Here is a 27,677-nt window from a genome sequence, read left to right on the forward strand (position 1 = left end):
CATAAAGTTGGTTAATGCTGAGACCACCCTTGCAATTTCTGGGTTCCCACCCTGGTGCTAAGGCTCTTGCTCATCTTTTGAGATTTGAGACTTGTAAATCTCCCCAGCGATCTTGTGGACATTTTTCAGTGGAGCAGGAATCCAGTGCTTAATGAAAGTTCTTCCCACTGTGTGAAGTGCATACTAACTTATATTTTCACTGTGATAAAAAAGTCTTGCCATAGTTCATGACATTCATCGTGAATTTTGGTGTATTTCAGCCTACCCATGAAGGTTACTTTTCCTGCTTAGACATCTGGACGCTCTTCTTGGACTATCTGACTAGCAAAATTAAAAGTCGTCTGGCAGACAAAGAAGCAGTACTCAACAGGTAAGCGATCAGCAGGCTGTCAGGATGTGGCGGCTGCAATGAGATTCTCCTGGTCACTGTGGAAGAACTATGAGGAGCAAGTCATTGTTTACGCCAACTTTGCACATGCTCGAGTTGCACAAGATGCCTGTTACTTTATTTTGTTAAAATCCTTGAACTCCTTTTGAATGAATCTGTGTGATAGTAATGGAAACTCCAAAGTTTAGACTTTTTTTCTTTTCTTTTTAATTCAAACTGAGCAAATTAAGGCAAAAAAAGTGTCACTTAAATATTTTGTGTGAGCCTAGCAACCAGAGGAAGAAAGCTTTGGACTTGAATATATTTGAACTGAATATATTTAAGCAGATAGACCAGGAGAATTGGAGGATAATTAGTTATTTGAAAAATCACGATGGCACTATGTTTGGAAGTTCAGTTCTACTGACCCACCTGTATGGCTAATGGTGCGTTGTGTATTAATTGCAGCTGTGGTTGGCAGCTCTTCCTTTGTTGCCCCTTGAAATAGGTGGCTTGTTTTATCAGAAATCCCTTTGCTGCCATTTTAAAAAGACTAGTGAATACACCGATATCTTGTTCAAGTGTGGCAGGCTTAAAAACTACCATGGCATGTGTCCTGTTGTGTTTCACTAACTGTAGACGTTTCTTTCCCCTTGAGTATGCTAAATATAAGTAAGTGGTTAGTTACTGAAAGACAGCCTGGCATCATAACCACAAAGAACAAATGTGGAACTAGCTTACCCCAGACAGTTCTCTTCCTTTCAGCATGGGAACTATGTTTTTTTTAATTTCTCAAGTAGCATGTATTTGCATTTGAGCTAGGTTATAATTTGTTCCTAATTTGCCAGTGTGTCTGCCTAATGCTGGTGAACACTGCCTTGGTATTCTGCTCCCCTTCTTTGTCCGGCAAACGTGCATGCAACTTGTATTATCTTCACATTGGTCTTTTTGTTATGGAGAAAAAGTCGAAAGAAACAATAGCTGTCTCTCTTGGAGATGTAATGGCATATAAGTGATAGCAGCTTGTGCTGCTGTTTAGTCAGAAGTACCTGCCCTTAGTGACAACTTCTATAGCTACAACTTCCTTCATGCTTTAAGACATGTAAACGCTTCAATTTGATAACATGGGTGTGGTTACACAACAGGAACACCAGATGAAACTTCCTGTTCTGTGGTTCAAAAGCTTTGCATTTTGTACATATTACAGTTATACTATTGGATAAATTGCCAAATCCGAAGTTACATCATGTTATTACAGAAAAGATGGCAAGTCAGCCTCCTTGCATTGAAAGCTTCCAGCTGCTTAGTTAGTGACACAGCTGACTAGTCCGACATTTGGATTACATCATGCTCTGAATCTTGATGTCAGTAGATGTTTAATGCCTAGTTTTCCAACTTGATCTTATTTAGAAAATGACATGACTTGTCTTTGGCTCAGACCACATCTTTTAAGGAAGGAAGTTTAAAAATGTGGGGAAAAAAACAAACCAAAAAAGCCCCATTAAATCCCCAAACTTTGGCGTTGCATTAGCAGGAATGGCTGCATGCTCAGATGGTTCTGCACTGATTTTGCAATTTGGCGTTATTCTTCGGTCATCAAAAGAAAGAAGGATCTTCTGTGCTCTATACCTGCTGCATAGCTTCTGAAAGATGAGAGGACATCTTTCAGTGGTGTGACTTTAGTTTAGTGTTATAGTACAAGTGGAAAAAGTGATGGCTTTTACTTTAATGGTGAACAAGGGCCTGGTATGAGCTGCAAAAATACCTGCAATTGTGTTGAAGACATTGACATAAACATTGAAGCTACATTCAACAGCAAGAGGTCTGAAGAAAAAAAAAAAGGGACCTCTTCTTTATAGACCCATTCTCTGAAAACCTAAACTCTGTGTAAGATCACTGGGTAAGAAATAATCCATGAATGGCCCTTAACCATCTGGTCAGTCCATCACTCTTAATTTTTCACCTCTGCTGAAGAGCTGAGACTTGTGATTAGTGCCACTGTTCCTTTATCTTATCAATTGTTCCTTCCTTTAACTAAAGATTAATTGTAAAACTGTGGCTGAATGAGACGATGCTGAAGATACTGAATTTATTGGCCAGCTGCTTTGGGGAAAGAGAATAGCAGAACAAATTGCCTCGGAGGAGGCCCCCTTTTGCAGAAGGTAGCAATAACTCTGCCCTGCTTCATCAGTTCCTTGGTGTCTACCCAAAAGCCAAGCACCAGACTGAGGCTGCTGAGGAGCAGCTGAAGCAGGAGGAGCTGCTGCAGCCTCCTGTTACAGCCGCCTCTTCCTCCATCCTGGTGGCAGGTTGAGCAGACTAAGAGGTGCTGTCATGTGCTGGGGACCAAACGGAGTTACCCAGAGATAAGGCCAGCCCAGCTTTCAGCATATCAAAACATGTGCCTGGTGTTTGCAAGCAGGACATGGGTAATTGTTGTGCATCAGAAAAAGCTCACGCTGCTCATGTATATCTGCTGCTATTCCTGATAACTACTCCTGCTGCCTGTCCTGTTTTAAAACTCCTAGGCTCCTTCTCCTGTTAAGTTCTTGGTTAGGCCCTCAGAGATATGGGGGTATCAGATATTACCCCAGGCTATTTCCTTGCAGGTACATTGTTATCTAAAATGACATGTTATTCTTAATCCTGGGATCTGTTTGCTGATTCCTCAACAAGCCTGTAAAGCCATGCTGCAGGCTCTTTGCAATGTCTTGCATTAAACAGCCATCTGTTCTGCACCTCTCCTTTGCTGGAAGGACTGAGGCCAGAGCAATCTCTGCAGAAGTGTTTTATCGGTCTCTTGCTCTGTTTTCTCCATGGCCGCAGGTACGAAGACGCCTTGGTTCTGTTGCTGACAGAGGTGTTGAATCGAATCCAGTTCAGGTATAACCAGGCACAGTTGGAGGAGCTGGATGACGAGACACTGGATGATGATGTAAGGAGCAGAGTTGAACAAGGACAACTGCAGGTCTGGATATGAACTGTTGTACTGGTTAGGGCTGGAATGTCTTTCCCAAAACATGGTCAAGTTTTTGGAGCACAAGCTAGACTGCTGCTTCTTCACTCAATTCTGCCTGGGTTTTGAGGTTTAAAGGAGCATGAAGTGTTTTTATTGTACTTAAAGTCACACTAAAAGGATCCAACCTTTTATTTATTTATTTATTTATTTTTAACTTTGTCGTGGAAAAAATACAGATACTTATGTCCTGATTATCGTAGGCATTAGGTATCCATTTCTTATTGATTGGGAATGTAAATGCTGAAATACCTCTGAGAACAAAAGCTTTAAGCTGTATTTGTCATTGGTGCTTTCATTTGAACCTTCTGTTTCTCCTAAGTCAGCATTGGTAAGCATAAGCTTGATCAATATTGATGTGCTCCAGAAAAGAATAAAAGCTAAGTGGAGTAGGTGACCAGAGTGGGTGAGACCAGAGTTACTGGAAGGGCAGGTTGTGCTGTATAGTGGGTGCTTGTCAGCAGCACAGTAACGTGCTTTAAGAGTGAATGCTTGTGGCTTATCGCTCCAGGGGAACATAAGCGCACAGCCCACAAAATAGATGGGTAAATTATTCCCCATCAGGCATCCGTGATCATGTGGTAATCGGAAGAACAGTATCTCTTCAGGATTCAGGTGTCCACAAAAGTCAAGCTCTCAAAAGGAACTAGCTAGACACGAGCTAAAGTGAAGACGTACTAGTCTGCAAAGAGCCCTCTGTTTCCATCTGAAAGTATAATCCTTACCTTGGTGTTTCTTCCCGTAGCAGCAGACTGAGTGGCAGCGGTACTTGCGCCAGAGCTTGGAGGTGGTTGCAAAAGTCATGGAGCTCTTGCCAACTCATGCCTTTTCTACACTAGTAAGTAGTTACGACCAAATGAAGGACCACACAAAATGAACACCAACCGCTGCAGTTTGTTGCAAGCTGTTTGATAGAGGCCACAATGAGGAGAAAAAATAACAGGGATTTGCTTTTAGATGCAAAAGCTTGGCAAAGGGGAGACTAGAAGTCAAAGGGAAAAAACTGTCTTTCTCCGGCTTTGTCAGATTTCTTGGTGTATTTTGAAGAGGGCACTGCAGCGAGCATCTGTCTTATTTGCTGGACACTAGGCTCTTTAGAAATTCCCATCTCTCCAGATGTAAATATTTGGTAACAATCCTTCGCTGCTGTTTATCTTGACCTTTATATTAAGAGGCAGTGCTGTGAATTGGACAGATGAGAATCTCATTATTAGGATTTTACAGAGAGTGACATCTTTGTTTAAATGAAAGGCTAGACACAAATGCTAAAGAAAGGGCCTCAGACAATTGGGAATTACGTCTAATAAACACAGATAAGCTTGCTTCTCTCCAACTAGTGTCACTGTTGTTGCTGAGATTAGTGTTGTAAAAAGTTGCCTGGGTTTCTGGCATTTAATGGTTTCTGAGGAGGAGCTCTTGAGGCTGTGAGCCAGTGGAGCCCAGAATTCAGTGGTTGTTGCCTTTCCTCCCAGTGAGAAAAAAGGCGAGTGTATTCAGTAGGCTCTCAAAGCAAATGTAGTAATTCTGCTGGAGATATTACATACCTTGACCTCTGAACCATATTCCCAAGAAGCAGAGAAGTTGGGCAGTTGTGGAGGAAGAAGGTGCCTGACTTGGACTGATTTTTTTTTTTTTTTTTTTTCTTGCTCATGGATATTTTTAATAAGAAACGTACTAGTTGAGCTAAACACCAGAAGCGTATTACTGGAAAGTCTTAAGCAGCGAGCAGCATATTTCTCACGTGAATGTAAAAGTTCCTCTGCAGTGCGTGGCATGGTGTGAGTCAGCAAGATGCAAACAATGAATGAAACAGCTGTTTCACTGAGCATATGGGTCATATGGTGAAGAGCATGTGGCTGCTTAAAGCAAGGCTTTAACAAGAGGAAGACTATCTGTTTTTTGGGGTTTTGGTTTTTTTAATAGTTCTACTCCTGTAGTTATATAAAGACATTTGACTGTTATTTAGGCACACTACAATATAATTGTGGTAGTGAATGCTTTTGAGCCCTGCGTTATTTCATTCTTGTACACTGGATAGCCCAGGAGGTGCTCAAGAGGTCTTATATGCATTTCACAATAGTCTTTAAAATGCTGTTGAATTCAGTGGCTAGGCTAGCAGTATCAAACATCTAAAACATAATATATGACAGCTGCCATTACTCTGTCCCGTGCTGGGCAATGAACGGCTACAGTTCCTTCCACTGATGGATGGGTGAGCTTTTGTAAATCCAGCCACCTGAAATGTAGTTTCTGACTTTGCCAATGGAAATTAGGTGGAATTATGCCAGACTAAAATGGTTGGAAAATATTCTTTGAGGTGGGATATCTGCAAGGAAAAGATTAGCGTGCAGTTCTGTCTTGTATGTACGGAAACACATTCAGGCACAAGGCAAATAATGCCCTAATACACACCACTGCAGTAACCTGGCTGGCTGAACGCCAGTTAAGAGGCTTTCTAGTCTGTGTGTATGATATATTCCACCGTGTTAGCACAACCTGTTGCTCAGCTGAGTATCAGTAGGAACAGGCATGCCTGCTGTCAGTCTTGAATGATGAAGTAAGCTAATGCTCTGCGTTCCTAGACCAGGATGCATCATGACTGTCACTTGTTCCCTTGGCTCTTTTCCCCATGGGGCTTCAGCTGCTCCTGATACAGTTTGCAGCTTGCCAGCAAGGGCGGCTGCAGTGCTTTCCTCCTAAACTCCGTTGTCGAGGCACTGAACTCAGCTTCTTCAGTTGAGTATTTTGGTAGCTGCATTTGTGAAGCTGCTGCTCATGAGCGGGGTGGATGCAGTTCAGGTGTCCTGTGCTCCAGGCTCAGCCTTTCCCTGGTTCTGTACCCCTGCATTGTTCAGTCTGGTTGTGCCACGCTATCGCTTATACTTGTCAGGCCACCAGACTGTGAAGCTGATTGCTGGTATCTGTGGGAAAAGGAGAGCTGTCACAGAGGAGTCCCTTCAGCGTGGTGATCTTCATTGTTTTTATGACAGCTATCGAGACATGAGAAGCTGTGCCATGCAGAATCGGCCCAGAACCTGGAAACTTGCCTTTCTTCCAAATGTCTTTTTGAAGGCAGTAGGGAGAAATGAAAACCATTCTCTAACAGTGTAATTATAGTTGAGTGTAAACTGTGTCTACCAAGTCCCAAAGTCATGCTCATTCCTTGTCTTCTCTAGTTTCCAGTTCTGCAGGATAACTTGGAAGTGTACCTGGGACTCCAGCAGTTTGTGGTCACTTCAGGGACAGGTAATACCACCATCCATCACTGTAGTCCTCAGCTCTGAATAGCAGATTTTGAATGGCAAAAATGCTATACACCTGCTTTAGCATTGCTTCCTCCATATTCCGTTTAGGATCTGAAATTCTTACCCCAACATGTATAGTGTGTAATGGCTAAGTAGTCAGATTTTTGTTTGCTATTGGAGTTTAATAATGTGGTTTAGTATTGCTACACTTCTTACCTTGTTCTGGCACTTGAAATGAAGGTAACGTGTTAAGAACAGGTATGCAGCATCAAATGCTACAGTAATGTGAAGTGATAATGGTTACTTTTTTCCCCTCCTACTAAAACTCCATTCAGGAAGAGTTGGGCTTCTGTTTGCTTTGGGCTCTAAATTTAAAGTGAAGTTGTCATAATAGGAGCATTTTTATTTAGGCTTGAATTAAAACCAGATGTAACGTAATGACAAGATCAAGTATTTAGGATGTAGTATCAGTTTCTGAAGATTTCTGTCTAGCTGGCATCTCAGGAGCATTCACATATAAAGAAGTATAAAAAGAAATCAGTACTCTGAACTGAATAAGAATGAAAAATGTGATTCCTTTTTTAGCGTGTTGCTTCTTCTTGAGAAATGAGAAAAGTAGAAGTAGTGGAATGACTGAGAGATCTGGACGAAGAAAGATTATAGCTAAGGATGTTTGAAGTCTTCCAATATGTTCAGTAAAAGGAATCTGTTCAATCTTAAATACTGTTGTATATATAATATAGCGTCTGTAACAAATTTTGTATGAAAGCAGACATTCCTTCAGGTACTCTTGGCTCTCTTGATGTAAAGAATGGCAATTTTGCATAGATGGTTCAGAAAAAAATACTTCCAATTTTAGGATTGTTTCACACCTAGGATCACAAGCAATGTGTGCATTTTTTTTAATGCTGTAGTCACAGTGCATGTTAGAAGCTTTCATGGGGACTGGCTCTTCGGCTCATGAATTAGAAGAGATAGCTTAGATGCAACTGGGGATTCAGAATTGGATGATAGAATGCCGGTGCAGATGGTATGTGCGTGGCAGGCTTGTTGCTGAAAATTTAAATGATCTTAGATTAAATATGGGCAATGGAAAGAAAAGCAGAGTTCCTCTAAAACATGGTGTTGCAGAATGTATGGGGGGGTTGTTGCTGTTTTTGGGGGAAGTGAAAGGTCTGGGGTGTTCGGAGATGAGATATATACAATTGAGCAGTTAAACAATTGCATAGCTAATAGGGCTGGAAAATCCATTTATCAGTATGTTTCTTGTATCTGAAAAATATGAATTTAAATAACCACATTTGAAATTAGAAGCAAATATACCCTTCTTCCAAATCTGCTTCTGTTGCTGGAGCATTTTTTGCACTCTAGCCAGCAGAGGGAGTCTCAGTAATGACCTTCTTCATGGATCTGGAATTGCTTTTTGAGGTCAACAAATAACCAAAAAGGCTCCTGGTTTTTTAGATCTTCATTCCAAATAGAGGAAAATAAACGTGTAAAAGGCCGAAACATTTGGTAACATCCACTTCATCCTTCAAAGAGGAGTTTCAAGTGTGGCTGAGTCAGAGCAGTTGAACTTGCCTTAATCAGTTTGAATAATTCTGTCGCTTGGACAGTGCTCGGATTTGAACTGTGACCCACTGCAGAGCTAATTTAAGAAGAATGCTTGTAATGTAATTAGAGTAAACTTTGCATTTCCTGTAGCTTTGTAATTAGTTTTCCCATCCCAAAGAGCTGTATTTATTACAGTCACAAGGTTATGTGTTTTCTTTCTCACACAAATTTTTTAAAATATGAGCTTCCAGACTGCTAGGCTCTTATTCAGCAGATATTAGCACAAGTGAATATATACACTTGGGTCTTTTGGCTTCATTGCTAATGAACTATAATGTCATTTCAGGTCATAGGCTGAACATCACTGCAGAGAATGATTGTCGGCGTTTGCACTGCTCCTTGAGAGACCTGAGCTCCTTGCTGCAGGCTGTCGGGCGTTTAGCAGAATACTTCATTGGAGATGTGTTTGCTGCCAGGTTCAACGATGCTCTTACAGTGGTAGAGAGGTAGGTATGGGATGGGGAGTTTGCTGTTTCTTTGTCAGTACAGGGAACTATTGTCACCACTGCAGTGAATGTCAAAAGCAAGGTTTCTTTCTGCCTTCCCTTGTTATAATTAAACTGAGATGCAAACAACTCAAGGGCCAGTAGCTTAGCACTGATGAATGCAACACTTAAGTTTCCCAGATGACTTCGTATCTCATAACCAAAGAAATAAATTACTAATATGATGGGAAGGGGGGGTTAAATAAAATCAGTTATTGGAAAAGGTTGAGGTACTTGTTTTGCAGCATATGTGTTTTTGTGATGCAATGGTAAAGTTTGATAACTTCAGAGTTGCATGTCATAGAGCTAAATCTCTGGAATCTTTTTTGTTAAAAATATTGTGAAAACTGGAAAGCAGACTTCAAGAAACTCTCCAAGAAATTTAATTAGCACTCAGCTGCAAATTACAGAGCCACCTTGGTTACATTTTTATTTCACTTCCACTTAGGAACATTGTACTTGTTCTGTTCTACCACAAACAAGGAAATAGGCTCTAAATTACTTTGAATTAGGCAACCTAAATCTTTTATGTATTTTGGCTAAATATTGACATAGACTTGCCAAGAGCTGCATTCAGATAAGATGTTCTTCTAGTGGTTTTGTAGCAGATTTGTAGTGTGTATATGCATCTCACAGTTCCTTTGCACTACCATTTACGTATTCGCTTACAGGTTGGTAAAAGTAACGCTATACGGGTCCCAGATTAAACTGTACAACATCGAAACTGCAGTACCATCTGTATTGAAACCTGACCTTATTGATGTGTGAGTATGAGATATACGCTACAAACGATAGTATCTAAATTCAGTACCTACATGGGGTGGAGGAAGCATTAGATCCCCTAAATTTGGGTGCTCCTAAGCATTTACTTGGCAACTGTTCTGAAAAATGTGTCTCCAGTGATTGCTAGCTAACCAGGAGAGCATTTCCTTTTAATTGTTAAAGGTCAAGGCTGCTACTAGCATTCTGTGTTCTTGGACCACTGTTCCCTCAAAATGATAAACTCAGACTGTTTAAAGAAAAATATACTTGGAGTCAAAAATAAAAAGGTCCATTGTGTTAGCTCTAAAAGCAAACCATTACTCTAGTGTGTACTAATGGCCATGAAAATACAGGTTTTTTGCAGTATGATTAGATGGTAAAATAAGTGTTAAATGGTGGTCTTATAAGAAACAGATCCACTATCTGTTTGCAGTTCAGGTTTACAGATTTTTTGCTACTGAAGTCAGATCTATGACTCGCGTAAAAGATTTTTTTCTTAGTGCAGGGTTTTGAGTCCCTTGGCTTCCAAGACAAATGTATGCCTTCAAGCTATGAATTCCATTTCTGAAACAAATGAATACCTTCGATCCAGAAGCTGACATTAAATGTAGAACCTTGATGCCATTAGTAGCAGAACACTGCTCTTACCAGCCTTTTAGAGACCTGCCATTTGTAATGGCCATGTTGTACAAACTTATTTGCTGCCTGCTGGCATTTTGTGAGCAAAATTTAAACTTGTCCTTTTAAACACATCACATGCTCATTCTAGTTTGTGACTGCATGTATAGCAGCTCCCTGAGAACCCACACTTGATTTCATCATGTGGTTCCCTGGACGACTTCTAATAATCCCAAGTTGTTAGTACTAAGTTTTGTGGAGCTGATGTTGTTTTAATGGTCTGTTTCTCCTTTATGGTTTGAAATAACTCAGGAGGCTTTTTACATCATCTGTTAGTGAGGGTTTTTCATTCCTTCCTTTTGGGTACGTCCAGTGTGGCTGCAGAAACTTGTGATCCCTTTTCTAATGCTAGTCTAACAAAGATACGTTGCCTAATGCTTGGAGGACACCTGTCTGTGTGTTCACTAAGAATTGTCCTAACTTGTGTTTTAGCACTGTGCCAACAATAACGTATTGATCTACCAGTTGATTGTAATTTGAATTTACTAGCTTTCTTATACCTTTGACTTAATGCTGTTGCTCAGTGGATGCTTCCAGTTACACCACACCTTTAAACAAGCCTAGAGGGTACAGGTTCTGGGACAAAGTCATGTTTTAGGTGATATTATTAATTCTGTCCTAAGCAATGCACCTGTTCAGTTAATGAATGGGGGAGAGTTTAGGCAATAAATACACTAAGGGAAGGAGAGAAGATATTAAGAAAAAGCTTTGATTAAAAAAACAAAACAAAACTTCATCCTGCTGTTCAAAGGTAAGGTTTTAAATAAAGACTTTCCCATTCTTTCCTGTTGTGTGCAAATCCTACTGGACTTGGTGACTGAAAGAGAGGTGTTCATAAGGAGGTTGATGCAGACCTGGGAGTTGCCTGCCATAAGCAACTGAGATCTTAAATCCAGTCACTATGTTGGGGACATGTGCATGTTTGAGAATCTTTGTTTTTTGGAGGGAATATCAGTGTTCATAGACTCCTCTTTTCAATAAAATCTGCAGAATAAGGATTGGTTATGAACAATTCTTTCAACTGGTTAATGTGTCTTACAGGCTGACTACTGTATGTAAGTATAGATGCCAAATGGTATTCATAAGGCAACTACCTTCTAGCCTCCCTTGCTGTCAGTCAAATGGGTGCGCAAAATGATTCATGTACTGCAAGATTAGGGAATATGGCAAGTGATTAGAGGAGCATCTGAGACTGCAGTGTCATAGCACTTGCCATTCTCCAGTCTTTTTTTTTTTAATATTATTATTATTACTTTTTAATTTTGTGAGTTCTTGATTGCATTCCATTTTCATGCCTGTTTTTGCACAGGGCTGAAATGTCTGCAGAACTCAGAACGCCACTATAAATTGCTTTTCTTTTTAATAAGAGCACAGAACTTTCTAAATCTAAACAGAGATCCCAGACCTCTCCAGGTGCTAAAATATGAGGGTAAAGAGTTATGAAAAGAAATAAAAGACAGATACCATTTTACATCCTTTATCTAATGTTCACTGGCACAACAATCCTCCTAAACCAATGTAGTGCAATTTAAAAACAATCTTCTTGTCCCACCAGGGGAACTTGATGATCAAGCTGGACTCTAACAAATTTTAACAAAAAAGCTAAGAATAACAAACCTGTCCCTGATATGCCATCAAAACTACATACTGTACTGAGGACTTCTGCTCTTCCATGGCTCTTCTGCGGTATACCTTTTATCACGTGCATCTTTCTTACTGCTGTTTTCCTCCCGCTTTGTAGCCACGCTCAGTCCCTGGCAGCGTTGCAGGCCTACTCGCACTGGCTAGCGCAGTTCTACAGTGAGGTTCACCGGCAGAACCCGGAGCAATTCATCTCTCTCGTCTCCACCGCCCTGGAGGCAATTACACCCCTCATCAGCTCTAAGGTATCTTTGTCAGTACTAGCCTGCGTGCTGAGACTAAGCTTTCCTGTAGAGGAGGGGAGACTCTTAAGCGATAGGATAGTGCTGTTCTGTTTAGATGTTTAACAGTCTGCTGTGGACCACAGTTTTTGTGACTCTTGATGTGACTCTGTCTTTGAGAGCTGGATATTTGACTTCCAGAGCCACAGCAAACGTTTCATGTAAAGCGAGACTAATGGCAATGCTAGGTAGCATCATGGCATAAATGACTGCAAGAGTAAGCAGCCTCTTATTAGGCTCATTAACCGAGTCTAATGATTTTGTGGCTTGGAAATTTTTTTTTCCCCCCAGTATTAAGGGGACTTACCTGTGTTCTGATATTTGGCCAGTAAATACTATATATAAACTGTCTTGCTTATGACTGCTTAGTAATGGCAGCTCCCCATGCTGTCTGATACCAGTATTGCATCCTGAGGTTCTCTGTGGTGGTGTTACAGAGGCCCCTGACCACCTGCCCTCTCTGTTTCAGGTGCAAGAGAAGTTGCTGTTATCTGCGTGCCACCTGCTAGTCTCTTTAGCCACCACAGTACGACCAGTGTTCTTGATCAGCATCCCAGCAGTGCAGAAGGTGTTCAACAGGATCACAGACACTTCTGCTCAGCGGCTTCCTGATAAGGTGACTTTTTTGGCACAAAAACACACGAAGAACATAGATTAGGTGTCCCTGGGAAGCGGTGCCTCCGTTCTTACTGTGTTTAAAAAACAAAACAAAAAAGTAGTTATCTCTGTCCACTGGATATTCAGGAATCCAAGTTGCACAGTTTATCAATAGTGATCTATTTGCAACCACAACATAATGAGAAAACACAATTGCAGCACTTAAATCTTTCTCTTTTATTTGCTGACACAGCCCCTGACCCTACACCTGCTCACATTGTCTTTACAGTGCTAGCATGTTATTTCTGACATGATTTTCTTTGCAAAACTAGTAGCATTCTGTATTCCTCACTCCAGATTAATATTTATGTTACAGAAGTACCGAAAAGCCACAATGGGGATTGGGATACCATTGTATTGTGTACTAGCATGGAGATGTAGTGCTGCACACACCTACAAGCTTAATGTGTAAACCAGACAAAGAGCAATAAAGGTGGCATCATCTTTATTTTAGAGATAACATGAAGTATAGAGACTTACTGTTTCACAGGAAGACTGACAGTGCTGGGAGCTGACTCCAGCCCTGAAGTCCTGGAGCTTTGCTTCTTTCTCTTGTCTTGTAGAGCTGCTACTTTTTGCTGGGGTTCAACTTCTGCTATTGAACCCTTTGCTCAGATAGTGAGCGCTGCTGCGTGTCTTGGACAGCTGTAAATGTCAGGCTAGGGTTGTGCTCTAGGATGTCAGTCTAGCGTGGTGCTCTGTAGCAAGCACCGTTAAACTTTGTCCCTTTGCTTAATGTCTTGTTGCTTCCAGGCCCAGGTGTTGGTGTGCAGAGCACTGTCAAACGTATTGTTGCTGCCCTGGCCAAATCTTCCGGAGAGTGAACAGCAGTGGGCAGTTCGCTCCACCAACCATGCCAGTCTAATCTCTGCCCTCACAAGAGAATATCGCCAATTAAAATCCAATGCCATCTTGCCACAGAGGAAAGTGCAACTGGAGGACAGTAAGTGCTGATCAATAACTATTTTGTCTCAGAAATTGTGCTTAGAATAAGGGGAGGCAGGAAAGGAGCAGTTGGATTCTTCTTTTCTGTGAAGAGACTCTTATTCTGTGGGTGTGTAAAGGGCACGCTTACTCCACATTGCCTATAAACTATTCCATCAAAGCACGATCTTCCTCACTTGTCCAGAGAAAGAGAGATCAAGTTTGTGATAAAACTTTGAATAGCCATGATTGCTTTAAGAATACTTAACAGCCTAATGTTAGGGCTGCCAGACTGTTTTATTAGAAACATTGACCGGAGGCAGCATTGGTGAAGATTACAGCTGCAGAAACTTGAAAGAGAAGATAAGATTTTCTTCAAGACTTAGCAAGTCCTGTAGATGATGTATACAAGTAGGAGGAGAGCCCTGCACTGGTGGGGTCCAGGGACCCTTGGAAGCTTCAGTACATGTTTTGGAACTGCTATTTTGGGGGAGGGGGAGATGAGTTTGTTGGTTTGGGGCAGTTTGGGGGGGGGGGAACATTGGTTGGTTTTGGAGAATCACTGAAAGAATTGTTTAGAAGTCTGCAGTGTCACAGCTCTGATAGATCAGTGTGCAAACCTGACGTGCTGGTCAAATCTGTGCAGGGAAGGAAGGAGTGTGGGAGAGGGCCATCTGAGCCCTCCAGGAAGAATATCAGCAGACTGCTCATGTGGTTTCAACTGAGCCACTCGAGTTCTGCCAACATTTGGGTTAGTTCATACAGTGCTTGTGTGTCACTCGAGTTGTTACTTTCAGAAATAGAAACCCCAGTATATTTGACTATCCTAAAGTGCTTTTTCTTTTTTTCTTGGCTAGTGTTTTTAGCAATAGCGTGTTTGAAATAATATAGCTTACAGCTCCCCTCAGTCTCTGTACCTTACTACCCAAGCAGTTGGTACTTCTGCAGGGCAGTAAGGCTGTATAATTTAAGAAGGCAAGTAGCTACAGTGACTTAATTGAACCTGCTTGAATGCTTAAAATGTAAACATGCACTTGGGAACACTTTATTCACACCTGGGCTTGGCGTATATGGTGTCTTGAAGGTTTTAGTTACTGTATGCATGAATTTGACTTTTGCCTCTTTTCCTGTCTCTGGTGAGTCATTATGGTGTATGCAGAAAGTATCATCTCTCTCTCATTTTGCAGCCAAAGTGATCATCCATCAGACGCTCAGCGTTTTAGAAGACATTGTAGAGAGTATCTCTGGAGAATCCACCAAGTCCCGACAGATTTGTTATCAGTCACTGCAAGAATCCGTGCAGGTCTCACTAGCCCTCTTCCCAGCTTTCATTCATCAGTCAGGTATAACCATAGGACAGGCTTTAATGCTGTGAGTAGCTTTATGACCAACTGATAACATCCAAAGTCCATCACTGTAGAATCGTGATGTTCATATGAAGTGTGTGGGTTTGCTGTGCCGAAGTGTAATGTGAATCAGTACTTCTGGGAGGCTGTTCAAATGGAAACTTGTGAACTGGGCTGAATCTTCAATTAGAACAGGAAAGGGAGACCTTGTACTCCACCATCTAGGAAATGATCATAAAGGTTTGTCACTCTTCAAAAAGATGGAGATGCCCCATGTTCAGCAGTGAAACAAGGATGGAAGCGTTCCTGAGCACAAAACAAGCTTTAAAATGCCCTGTCTGTCTCTAAAGTATGTTTGGCATTCAAGCTTGGAGACAAAGAGGAGTAGCAGCTCTCATCAGATCGGGTCAAATGATTTTTCTGCAAAGGAAAGCCTCCTGAGGTGTAGGCAAGATTGTTGCTTGGCAGTCTTGTTGCCAATGACTTAAGAGGTTTTGTATCACATCAGGGTGGCTTGAGAGCCCAGGACTACTGCAGCTTCTCACATGAAGAGCAAAGCACTCTGGGAAAACTTCTTGGAGCTAGGTGGAAGTTTCTCAGTGGAGCAGAGTGGAGGAGAATAGAGGGAAAACAAAATTGCAGAATAGAAAGGATCCAAGAGAGTGTGCTGAAGCTGCGACTCCACTGAGTTGCTGTCTGGGGAGGAGGCCAGTGCAATTGTGTTAGCTATAAAAGGCTGCACAAAGCAAGAGCTGCGCAGCTACAGCTTAACTTGGTTATTCAATCAAGCGTGTTGGGACTGATGGAGAATTAGCTGATCCTGTAGTGCTGATCAGCTAATTGTACAACCATGTGCTGAAAATTACTTCTGAAGTCAGAAGGGTCTTTTCAGTTCCTGCCGGGAAAAAAAGTTGGATTCTGTCTCTTAGCTGCTCCAAACTGTATAGATGTTTTGGACTTCCTTGTGTTTCCTGTTAACCCTATAAAAGCAGTAAACAACTGGAGATTGGCCCAGATCATTGCAAGAGCTTTCTCCAAGCATTCTGTGTAGGCAGACCAGATTAAGGGTCTTTGCTGATGGTATCATATTTGTTCTGGGAGTTGTTTGGTGCTGGCTGTACTTGTTGTCCCTGGCAGTTTCTGAAATGAATGAACAATCTTTAAGCCCTGTAGTACCCAGCTGCTGATTTCCATTTCTAATGGGAGCCCTGCTGCTAAATTTCAAAGAACAAATGGGTTTCCCTGTACAGAAGGAACAGATCTCTTGTAAAAAGACTTCCCAGTGCACTTCAGCACTCCCCTAACACATTCTTTTGGCTTTCCTGTTCTCATAGATGTGACAGATGAGATGCTGAGCTTCTTCCTCACTCTGTTTCAAGGACTGAGGGTGCAGATGGGAGTGCCTTTCACCGAGCAGATCATACAGACCTTTCTAAACATGTTCACCAGGTATTGTCCTTTGTTCATTGCTTTCTTATCCCTCAAGATGATTAATTGTGGTGAGCTGCTCTCACAAGTCCACGTCCTCCAGGAATATAATGCTTCCAACCTCTCTGTGGCCAGATTTTTGCTATGTGCAAGGACTAAATCTGAGGAGAATGATTCTGGATCTGAGACAACCCAGCCCACACATATCCGTCACACAGGCCACAGGGCTATTTCAGCTCTCCCACAGATGTTCTAGTCTTGGAAGTGTGTGATACTGAACTGGACTCCAGCACTGCTGATTAGCTCCTACCCAAGATCTGAGTGTGCCCTAACCGTCTCTAAAAGCTCTTGATGTTGGGGGAGGATGTCTCTTAATCCTCAGTCAAAAGCCAGCTCCCTTCTGAGGCTTAATGTACTGGGTCTGCATTAACTGTGCAAACTTAGTTAGAGGCACTATGTGCTTTCTGTTATATTAGGTAAACAAGCAGATCTCTAGGGTGGTTCTTATGCAGTCACTTTGTGTTGTAGGGAGCAGTTGGCAGAGAGCATCCTCCATGAGGGCAGCACTGGCTGTCGGGTGGTGGAGAAGTTTCTCAAAATACTGCAAGTTGTGGTACAAGAGCCAGGCCAAGTTTTCAAGCCTTTTCTACCCAGCGTCATCTCACTGTGCATGGAGCAGGTCTACCCCATCATTGCAGAGGTAGGACTGTTGTCACACTGGGTGGAGAACAGGGGAGACTGGATGAGGAGGTTGTGCTGGGGTGTGGGAGCAATGAAGTTCTTTGCTTTTTCCTGTAAATGTCAGTCCCTATGCAGGGCAAACTGGGTGACTGGACAGTGGGAATTGGAAGCAGAATGGGCAGAGGACTTTGTCAGGGGTTGTCAAAGAAGCTAAAGTTACAGGTGTGCTCAAAGCAGAAGGTGGAACTCATAACTGAATGATGAGTTTTTAGCACTATTCAACAGTCATTGGGTTTGATGCCTTCCTTAGAAGGAAATGCTTTGATATGCTGGTGCCTTTGCTGCAAAGCGCCGTCCTGGTGGCCACCTGACAGGATACTGTTAGCGGTGGGATTCCAGCACAGGAACCTGTTTTGAGTTGTTCTCTTTTTCTTCTTCTAGCGCTCATCTCCTGATGTGAAAGCAGAGTTGTTTGAGCTGCTTTTCCGGATTCTCCATCATAACTGGCGGTACTTTTTCAAATCCAGTGTTTTGGCCAGTGTCCAAAGAGGAATAGCAGAAGAGCAGATGGAGAATGAAGCACAGTTCAGTGCCATTATGCAGGTAACCTGGTTACTTTCACAGCTGTCTAGAACCCTTTCTGTGATGGAGCATATGCTGGTTGCAGCAGTGCATTAAAACGTGGCTCATTCAGATTAGACAGTGTCTCGAGTGAGGCGATGAGTTTAGGAACTGATGAGAATCATCAGAATACCTGTAGAGTAGCCTAGCTGCTGTGCTCGCAAGGCAGTGCCTCACCGAGGAGGGGAAAATGCGGAGTGAGGATGGAATGTTAATTTCTTTCCGTGCCTCCATCCTGCATGAGACCCTGCGTCTGGAACTAAAATATTACTAAAATATAAATAAACCAACATTTACTGTTGTTGCAAGTCTTACAGTTAGCACTAGCACAAACTGTCTATGCAGAAAAGTTTACATGAAAGTGAGACAGTCTCCGTTTTTTATATGGACTTGTTTTATGCTGTTCCATTGGATCTGGTAGGGATGGATCAGTGGGATAATCCTGTAGGCTTTGGCTGGAGGAATAGAGAAGGGAGTATGCCAGCACATATGCAGAGCCAGCACCAGTCTTGCCAGGTTGGGGAATTTAAATTTTAAAGAGTGACAGACTGTTCCACATGTTACTGAGATCAGAGCTGGCCAAATGAATTGCTGTGCAGTTCGTAGATGTAAGAACTGCCTCCCAAATTGGTAGTGCAACTTGTAGTAAAATCAGAATCAGCCTCCTTAACAGACTACCTGGTGCGGGGCCCTTTACCTCCAGCTCACTTCAGTGTAAACAGAGGACATGCACCATGCCCTGGAAGCTCAGAGCCTAGGGCTTGCCTGGCCAAGGGCACTGAACGCCAGAGTGGAGGGCCACGTGCTTAGGCTTCAGGTGGAAGGACTCTTTCCAAAACTGCCTCGACCCATTGTGGAGTGCTTGCAGGTCCTGGGTCCCTTCTGAGATACGAGGGAGGAGGGAACTCTTGCACTGACATGAATGAGGTTGACTTTTCTCTCCAACCTTTCCTTATCTTAGCATCTTTTGATGTGAATGAGGCCTGACTTAGTCCCTAAGCAGGGCTGTCCAAGCATCTTTTCCTTTTTCTCCTGTGGCAGTGTAATGCTACCAAACTCTCCTCGGTATGTTGTTTTGGGGGACACTTACTTGTTAATCTCAGTATTAACTACATGCTGGTGGACAGTTCTGGACTATTTGTTTTACTACTTGGCTCCTGTTGTTTTGATGCAAAGCTTTTATTTAATATCCTGTAAATATCCTCCATTGTGAGAACAGCCTGTGTTTGTGTTCAGAATATTGCTAGTTTGTGTACTGGTTTCCACTGGACATGGGAGTCCAGAACGGGCTCAGTCTTGAAGAGACTTGGACCATTTTTGGCCGTCTAACAAAAAATGGCTAATATGGAGGCATGCCCTTGTTTCCCAATAAATGTCTTAGAGGATACAAGAGCATCAGCTAGGACAATTCTGCTGCCCACCTCTGCTCATCTGTACAGTGTTTCAAGGGAGCTCAGGGCATAAAAGATGTTTTATCCCAAAGTCTGCATAAGCTACCAGACCAGCCTGGTGGGGTCCAGCAAACTTTGTTCTTAGACTCTTCCCTATTTCTGTAATGCCAGGTTCACTCTTCCAACTCTCATCTCTAATTTCTTTTTAATTTCATGCAGTAACATGTTGAACACATCTGCCAGTTGCCTTGGTCTCTAGACTTAGATTGAAAATAAAACCTCTGTACATGTGTTCTGGCTTTGTTCATGCTCACCACAGTACTCTAGGTAGTGTCTCTGAGAAATACCCCAAATCCTTCATGAGCAAACAGTCTGCCGAGGACACTGCTCTCAGCATCTAGCATTCCTCTCCAATGAATGCTTGGTCATCTGTTCCCAACGGACCTAACTTAGAAAACTATTCTGTGAATTTTGGATATGATCACATTTCCACGAAAGCTTCTTCATCCCCATTGATCTGGCAGCAGCATAGTTGATATTAAACAACCGCTTCTTTTGTACATTAGCTGCACTGAGAAGCAGCAGAGGCTGCTAGGATCCATGAGGGGGTTGTTCTTCTCAAACATCGGTGTGGCTCACCACCCTGCATGGTCAGGTCAATGTAGACAGGGCCCAAGTTCTTGGCATGTGTCTCAAGCCATGCAATGATATTTCCAGGTGAGATCTGTGAACAGGTTCTGTTTGACAGGAGTGTGGTGTTGGGATGAAAATGTTCTTGTTCTGTCTGACAGATTTGATATTTTTATGGTATCGTTCCCCTTTCTTCAAGTCTGCTTTTGTTCGTAGGCATTTGGCCAATCCTTCCTGCAGCCTGACATTCACCTGTTCAAGCAAAATCTCTTCTACTTGGAGACACTGAATACCAAGCAGAAGCTGTACCACAAGGTGGGTCCTAGTTGACCAGCAAAACTTCTGTGTCTTGCTTGGTAGGGAATTGCGAATCACTGCCAGGGAAGTTGTGCTAGGCAAAGGGCAGTTAAAGGCTGGTGTCTTCCAATTCAAGGAGGTTGGGAACTGCTTTGTGATATTAGAAAGCTACCTTTGAAGCTCTTAAATGGCCTGGAAATTGAAGGTCAGGATTTGAGGGCTTATATACCACAGCCTGTGGTTGCTGTGATCCTGTTGGATGCATTGGTGGTCAGAGTGGCATTGTGATCTCCCTGATACTGTTGCAGTGGACACAGGAGGGATCCAAACTCTAGCCTGTCAAAGCAAAGCCTTGGTACCTGCCCTCCTGAATATGAGGGAAAGCAAAGAACAAACCTAGTGACAGCATGACTTTTGGCCTGGCAAAGTGGAATTTGGGTCATCAACAGGACAGTGGCTGAGTCCCTCTGTCATTCTTATCTGGGTGAGCAGCAGATTTATATATTTATATAAATAAATATTTTATTTATAATAAATATTTATATAAATATTTATTTAATCTTTACTGTGGTATCACTGGTAGAGGTTGTCCATTGCTGTCATGTGGGACCCATCCTCCAGACCCTCTTATTTTGACTTGTTAGCTGCTGTCTTGAAGGACTAGAGTTGGAAGCCAGGGTCCTGCCCTTCTGGTAACTCTATGGAAGCAGAGCTTTCAGGTTTGCGTTTGTGATCACAACTCAAGGACAGTCCTTCATGTTAACAGCTGCCCGTTACAGACTTTCAGGCAGCTAGCCAGATTCCCTGGGAACTCAAGATGCTTTCAGGAGCACTAGGCGGAGTTAAAACTGGCTGGAGTTTGAATGGGACCTGATGTTTGCTTAAATGCCAAAGGTTTAAGCTTGAATCAGACAACATGAGATAAATGAGGCCAAATTCACCCTTGCCCTAAAGCAGGTATAAATCTAGTTTGTTGTACCCATTTGCGATCTTGGCCTGGTTCAGACTAGGAAAGCTTGCTCTGTGCCCACAAGGGCTTGCAGCCCTCATTCATAGCTCGGAAGCTGCTGTTGGCAAAGTGGCCTGGTGCAGCCCTGCTCACTTACACAGTCTGATCTTGAAGAGTTGTTACTTCTGAGGCTGTGCACTAGCTGCTGACCCTCTCGCGGGAGGATTGCTTGTGTGCAGACATGTAACTGTGTGCTTCTTTTACTGTGTAGAAGATCTTCCGGACAACCATGCTGTTCCAGTTTGTGAATGTGCTACTTCAGGTGCTTGTCCACAAGTCGCATGACCTGTTGCAGGAGGAGATTGGCATTGCCACTTACAATATGGCCTCAGTGGACTTTGATGGCTTCTACTCAGCCTTTCTCCCTGAGTTCTTGGCCAGTTGTGATGGTGTGGACTCTAACCAGAAAAACGTATTGGGAAGGAATTTCAAAATGGACAGGGTAAGAGGGGGGAATGCTTCAGAAGAGTAAAATTGCTCCCAGGATGTGCAGTGTTATTTTACTCCTAAAATACGTTAGCCAACAGCCAGAGGCTTCTCTGTGTGGCGTTTTGAGGCACTGCCCCTTTGGTTACAAGCACTTCCATAGTTGGCAGTGCCTAGCCCAGGATTTCTCACTGTAGGTAGCCAATCTGCCATTTCATCTAATGGGCTGCCTTATGCTGTGGGAATTAGGGAATACATTTCCTGGAGGGGGGTTTCACAGGAGTAGACTGATGTCTTCTAGAGTTGGATGCTCGGATCCTTGCCAAAATTTAGCTCCAGCTGCTTGCCAGATGTTCAAGGGTTACAGTGAAGATGACAGCAGTGTAGCTGCTTGCATTTCTTTCAAACCCCTTGTGAGTGTGAAGCAAATGGTCTATAACCTCCCCACAGAACGTCATCGCAGTGCAGTAGGTCATGGTTTCCATCTACTGAAGCTTGCTTGTCCACTGAGTGTTTCCTCTCCAGTTGGAGACGGTGGGGATTTGAGGCCAAGGTTAGGGTGTGTGGGAAAGGAGCCTTGAGAGAATCACTGGACTCGAGTAGGCAGTTGAGGGAAAATTAGCCCTTGTTATGGGGTATCTGGGACCCAGGAGCCTTGGCAGAAATGCACTGAGCAATTGCCTCTGCGGGGGCTGTTTAATGGCCAGTGTGTTGTGCCTGACTGCACATGGAGAAGCCAGTGCCATGAGCAGAGCTCTAATCAGCTCTTTGCTTGGAGCAGCTCTGCAGTCTATGGTCCCTGTACATAGGGCTGCAGAAATTGGAGTTTCCTGGGCTCAGATTCTGGAGAAAATGGTCTGTTTGTCTGCTATGAAATACATGTGGGTGCTTGTGGCCCTCTCAGTTCGTTTCTAATTTCCACAGTAAGACAGTGCTTGTAGGTATTATTCTGTTTGCAGTACAATGTGTTGCTTGATCTTTTCCAGGATCTGCCATCGTTTACGCAGAATGTGCACAGACTGGTGAATGACCTGCGTTACTACAGACTCTGCAATGACAGTTTGCCCCCTGGAACTGTGAAACTATAGTTACTGCACTGGACTCGTGTTTTGATCACTGTAGGGAATGGATACATATTTCTTTTGCCACCACATTCTCTCTCCTCCCTGATTTCATCAGTACTGCAGGACACGGAGTCTTGCACATGGGCACATGTTATTGGATTCACGCACCACGCTTCCTTTTCTTCTCTCCCAACCCAAAGGCCCCCGGTTGGAGTCAGCACTGTCTGCAGGATGTGTCTTAACGCCCAACCCACAGGGCAATTCAACTGTATGGAAAGTCCTCTCACTGGGGTTTTGTTTTACTAACGTAGCACTTTGTTGCGTCCAGAGATTACTGTGGAGTTGTCTCGAGAGATCTTGTGCATATCAATCATGAGGCAGAAGCGCCAAAGACTACTTCAGACATTCGTACCTTCGTGTCATTCCACCATCCTGCCCCTGCCCAGCTCTCAGAGGAGGAGACTCATGACGTTGGAACTGTTTTGGCACTTCTGTCACTCCCTTTGTTTTTAAATTGCCTTGAAACCTCCCTGTTGTTTGCGGGGATTAGAGACTTTTGGGTTTTTTTTGTTTTTGTTTTTTTTTTAAAAAACGTTTTCTCATCATTCCATTGTGATACTAAAACAACATGCTTAATGGAAATAAAGTGCTTACTTTGTTGTTTTAAATAACTTGTCTTAGTTCCCTTGTAGGCCTCTGTGTCACCAAGCCTTTTTGCTAGATCATGTTTCATACTGTAGACAGTGGTCTCTGCAGCCCTTCCCCATGACCAAGGATTGTGTGCGTTGCCCATACTGGGCCCTGGGTGCAGACATGCCTTGCCCAGGCTCCGTGCGAGTCAGACTGCTCTGGGAGCAGTCTAGCTGCTCTTGAAAGGTGTTGGGCCGAACTGATGCTGATCGGTATTGGCTTCTTTCTCAGTTTTACCCTCGTATTTACAGCCTATATTGCCTGTGTCTTCTATCCTCCGTTGTGGTGTTCTGCTTATTCCCTCCAGCAGTCTGTTGTCCCAGGTGATCAAGAGTTGATTGCAGAAAGAAAGACTCCTAACATTCATGATGTTGCATCGTAGGACACCTGAGCTGGAGACCAGCTCCTGGCCAGAATGACTTGTTATTGGCGTTTGAGCACAATGTTAAAATCACAGTCCCCACTCGCATTGTGCCAGCTTTCATGGGGCTTGCAAAGAGTCTTCGATTGTGCAACTGGGTGAGATTTTTCTCTGGTGTCAGAAACTTAATCCTCTGCTGTTTTCCTCCCTACAGTTATGGGGGCAGCCACAGCAAGGGTTGTATGGTGAGAATAGTGCCTGTCATTGTGAAGGGAACGCACCTGGAGTTGTTCAGATCGGTGTGGGTCCCACTATAACATGTCTGGTAGACGTGGGCTTGGAGTGAGACGGCTGCATGAGGGACATGTCTGAGTGGTGAGATGGAGTCAGTGAGCACTTGTTGCATAGTTCCCATAGTTCAAATTTTGTGAAAAATGTGCATTGCAAGCTGTTGTCATGTTTACCATTTGAAGACAATGTTTGTTGTTTGGATAGCCTGTTTGCAGTCAGAGCCCTGCATCCAGGTCATCTGAACTGGGACTAGTTTGATGTTTATGGGCTTCGTACCCTGCAGTGAGCTGCTCGAGTTGGAAGGCACGCATGAACTATAGAATCCAGCCTACCAAGGACATGCTTCACTAGGTATGGTCCATACAACTGAGCTGTGTGAACTGTTGTCTGCTGAGATCTTTCAGCTGTGTGACCATCAGCTTGGAAGGGGATGATGAGCTGGCACAGAGAGGGACCTCCTTGACCACCACCAGACTGCAGAGCTGTGACCTACTCGGAGAGGACTGAAGGCACTGAGCTCCATGCAAGCTAGAACATGCATGAAGAGCACATGGTTCAGGACAGCCCGCTCTAGCAGAACTATTGTGTGGATGCAGTCGGTGCCCTGATCAGTAACTCGCACTGCAGCACAACCCACCGAGACAGCACCGCTGTTCCGCCCTGCTGAGAACCGCAGCAACGGATGGTGGTGGCCACCTGCCACCTTCTCAGCCAAGCACTCTGCGACTGTGGCTTCCTTCAGAAATGTGCTAACGGGAAGCTGGTTAAGACCTGCTGACTCCTGACCTTGGTACAACGAGACCAACGTCAGCCCTTCCCTGCTGCGGATACCATAGCTGGCGCTGCCTGGTCCCTGCTGCTTGCACTGCCAGCTGCCTGTGGAGGATGCTGATGTGGGCCGGGGGCTCCTGTGAGTGCTGAGACCCAGTGATGTTAAAGTCTGAGGGCCACAGTCTTGCTGGAATATCGGAGAGCTCTTGTGCGTCCTATAACAGCTAAGGAAAGTCTTCTTGTGAAGAAATTGCTAAGCATTGGCATGGAGGGGTCCCTGCAGAGCAGCGGGGGCACCCCTAGAAAGGGTGCACACTGACTCTCCCTGGCCTGCTCGGGCTGTAAGAGTTAGCAGGTCTCTTGTTGGCCTGCCGCAGCATTCCTGGGGTGCAGAAGTCTCTTTAAAGAGCAAAAATGGTGTATATCCTGACACAACAGGAGCCGGTCTTGTCCTGGCTCTGGGACCTCAGTTACCTTGGGGTGTTTCTGCAGTCCAAGCAGGTCACCTCTGTAAAATGTTTGTACGGGCTCTGGGGCTGGGGCAGGAAAGGACTCTGCCCCAAGGACAGCTGTGGCTTCAGACAGATGCTTCATTTGTCACTGGCACAGCTCTGCTCTGAGCATGGTTCTCCAGGCTGGTGGTGGCTCTGTTTCTTGCAAAATTTTTGGTCGATCTTGTCAGTTTGCTAACACAAGGTGAAAGTGCATGTTTTTTCCCTCGCTGACTTGCCGATCAAGGGCAGCAGTTTGGAAGACATCCAAGCCTGGACGTTGCAACCTGCAAGCCCTGATGCCGAAACTGCAAAGTGCTGTTTGACCCTTGCTGTGCAGAGAAAGTAGTTTCTCCTTTGCCAGTCGTTGCTGACAGCGCATAGTGCAACTTCCAAACAAGTCCCTGTGCATAAACAAAAATGCTCCCAGACCTTGTCCTGGAAAAATCTGCCTTTAGTGATGTTGTGGGACTGGGGCCTCCCTGCGGCATGGCTTGGTGGTGCTGGGGGTGGGTTTGCTGAACAGGGGGCGCTTTCTGGGGACACGCACCAGGGTGGCTGGGCAGCCGCCACCGCTGCAAGCGCCAGCGCAGCCTGGGAGCACCCGAAACCTGGCTGTGTCGGGCAGAGGGGCCGGTGCCTGCGGGTGAAGTCCGCATCTGTTGTCTGGTGGGGGTGCAGCGCTGCCGCCCTCGGCAGGAGCAGCTCAGTTCACTCTGGGCAAATATTGAAGGGCAGCTGGGAAGAGGCCTGATCTATGTTTCCGGCTTTTTTAATCTTCCTTAAAGCGATCCCTTCCTCCCTAGCATTGCCACTTCAGCCCCGCCACACTGGTGCACAGCTGCTCTGTGCAAGAGCTGCATGGGCATGCGGCATTTTCAGGCAGGCTATTTCGGCAGCCGTGCTGTGCCGAGCCGGCCACTGGCATGGCGCGATGATGAGGAAGGAGCTCAGAGAGCAGGTGGCTCCCCTGGACGGGAGCACTGGGCTGTGCGTGGGAGCTGCGCGGCTCGAGGCGGGTGTAGCGATCCTGGGCCTCTCCAATGTGTCTAACCCGCTGTTCGGAGAGTCCCTCACACATCCCAGCGTATATATAGGCACAAGAACACCAGTCGCTTTGAACTGCACTGTGTTGGGCACCTTCCTGACCTCATGGTTCAAATTATCGCAGGTCTGAAAAACAGGCTCAAAGTGACGATGATTTTCCATGAACTTGCAGATATTTTAATAGCGATATTTGCACCAAGCAGCTACCCAAGAAGCATCTCAGGAGTTTTGTACGTAGGCAAGTTCAATAAGGAGTGAGATCCCAGAAGCTGATCCGGTCCAAGGCTGTTTTTAAAAACTAAAGCACTGAAAGTTCAAAATCCACTGCAAGTGTGAGCTGTGCCCCATCAGAGCTGGGTGCAGGGGTGCCGTCACCCTTCAGGAAGGGGAGAGACGGGCGGCACAGCAGCCGTGGAGCAGTTTCTGCTTTTGTGCTGATTTAGAGAAAAGTGAAATCTGGACTGCAGTGACATCCACCCCAGCGAGGAGCCTTGCTGTGTGCGCGGGGACTCGTCTCCCTGCTTCCCCTTTCTCAAATGATGCTTTGACAGCAGAGGGCTTCTGCTGCTGTCCCTGCACGCGGTGGATGTCTGTTTGGGACGCGGGCCACCAAAGGCAGTGGGGGAGCTGGGCAGGGGTGCCCTGGCCCAGTGGCACCGGTGTAGCGGCTGTGGGTGAGCCAGGGGCAAAACATGAACTACATCCTGATCCCCTGGGATGGGACTTGGTCCTGGTGCTCTGGGTGCTTGGGCCTTGCCTAGGGCCCACCGTGCTGCGGGCGCGGTCACCCACTGTGCCTGGGCACTGTGCACCCACCGCTCCTGGAGGGAGCACTGCTGGGACCAGGGTCCTGCTGCGCCAGGGTGGGTGCAGGGCTCTGCCCCTCCGAGGGGACGGGGTCACCTGTGCCAGGGGACAGCGCCGTGCCTCTGTCTGGGGCAGCTCGTGGTGGGGAGGGCGAAAGGCATGGGATGTTCCCTGCCAGGGGATGCTCCATACTGGGATACTTGGGCTTGGGAGTGCCTGGGCTGAGGAGATGTTCCATACTTGGGATGCTCCATGCTGGGGTGCTCTGTGCCAAGGGGATGCCCAGGCTGGGGGTTCTCCATGCCAGGATGCTCCATCCTGGGGATGCTCAGGCTGGGGATGTTCTGTACCAGGAATGCTCTGTGCTGGGACACTCCATGCCCGGATGCTCTGTGTTGGGGAAGCTCTGCTCCATAGGGATGCCGGGCTGGGGATGCTTCATGCCGGGATGCTCTGTACCAAGATGCCCCGTGTTGGGATGCTCCTAGCAGGGATGCTCGGTGCAGGCAGCGAGCCGCGGCGGCCGCCCCGGCGCTGGCGGCTGCTTTAAGGGGAGGGACGTTAACGCGACCCGGCCCCGGGCCCGGCGGGGCCATAAAGCCGCCGCCGGGGAGGCAGAGCCCCGCTGCGGCCAGGTCCGACCCGCCGGCCCCGCC

General features: G+C 45.0%; 1 protein-coding gene across 6 annotated transcripts in view; it reads left to right on the top strand.

Moving 5' to 3' along the window:
- The window catches only part of XPO6 (exportin 6), a 61,049-nt gene extending 37,900 nt beyond the window's left edge, over positions 1-23,149 (top strand). For 2 of the 6 annotated variants that reach the window (XM_026065214.1, XM_026065210.1), the window contains exons 9-24: positions 261-370; positions 3,194-3,335; positions 4,129-4,221; positions 6,560-6,629; positions 8,529-8,688; positions 9,399-9,491; positions 11,909-12,053; positions 12,559-12,705; positions 13,500-13,689; positions 14,858-15,013; positions 16,351-16,465; positions 16,973-17,144; positions 17,567-17,728; positions 19,984-20,082; positions 21,285-21,515; positions 22,486-23,149. In XM_026065214.1, coding sequence (XP_025920999.1) covers positions 261-370; positions 3,194-3,335; positions 4,129-4,221; positions 6,560-6,629; positions 8,529-8,688; positions 9,399-9,491; positions 11,909-12,053; positions 12,559-12,705; positions 13,500-13,689; positions 14,858-15,013; positions 16,351-16,465; positions 16,973-17,144; positions 17,567-17,728; positions 19,984-20,082; positions 21,285-21,515; positions 22,486-22,587 — 2,187 coding nt within the window. In that variant the 3' untranslated portion in view covers positions 22,588-23,149. Of the gene's footprint in view, positions 1-260; positions 371-3,193; positions 3,336-4,128; positions 4,222-6,559; positions 6,630-8,528; positions 8,689-9,398; positions 9,492-11,908; positions 12,054-12,558; positions 12,706-13,499; positions 13,690-14,857; positions 15,014-16,350; positions 16,466-16,972; positions 17,145-17,566; positions 17,729-19,983; positions 20,083-20,372; positions 20,549-21,284; positions 21,516-22,485 lie in introns of those variants that run through there. The other 4 variants (XM_026065211.1, XM_026065213.1, XM_026065212.1 and 1 more) reach the window with 4 other exon arrangements.
- The last annotated feature ends 4,528 nt before the right edge of the window (positions 23,150-27,677 follow it).

This window comes from Apteryx rowi, unplaced genomic scaffold, assembly GCF_003343035.1.
Source record: "Apteryx rowi isolate R43461 unplaced genomic scaffold, aptRow1 scaffold_225, whole genome shotgun sequence".
NCBI lineage: Eukaryota > Metazoa > Chordata > Aves > Apterygiformes > Apterygidae > Apteryx > Apteryx rowi.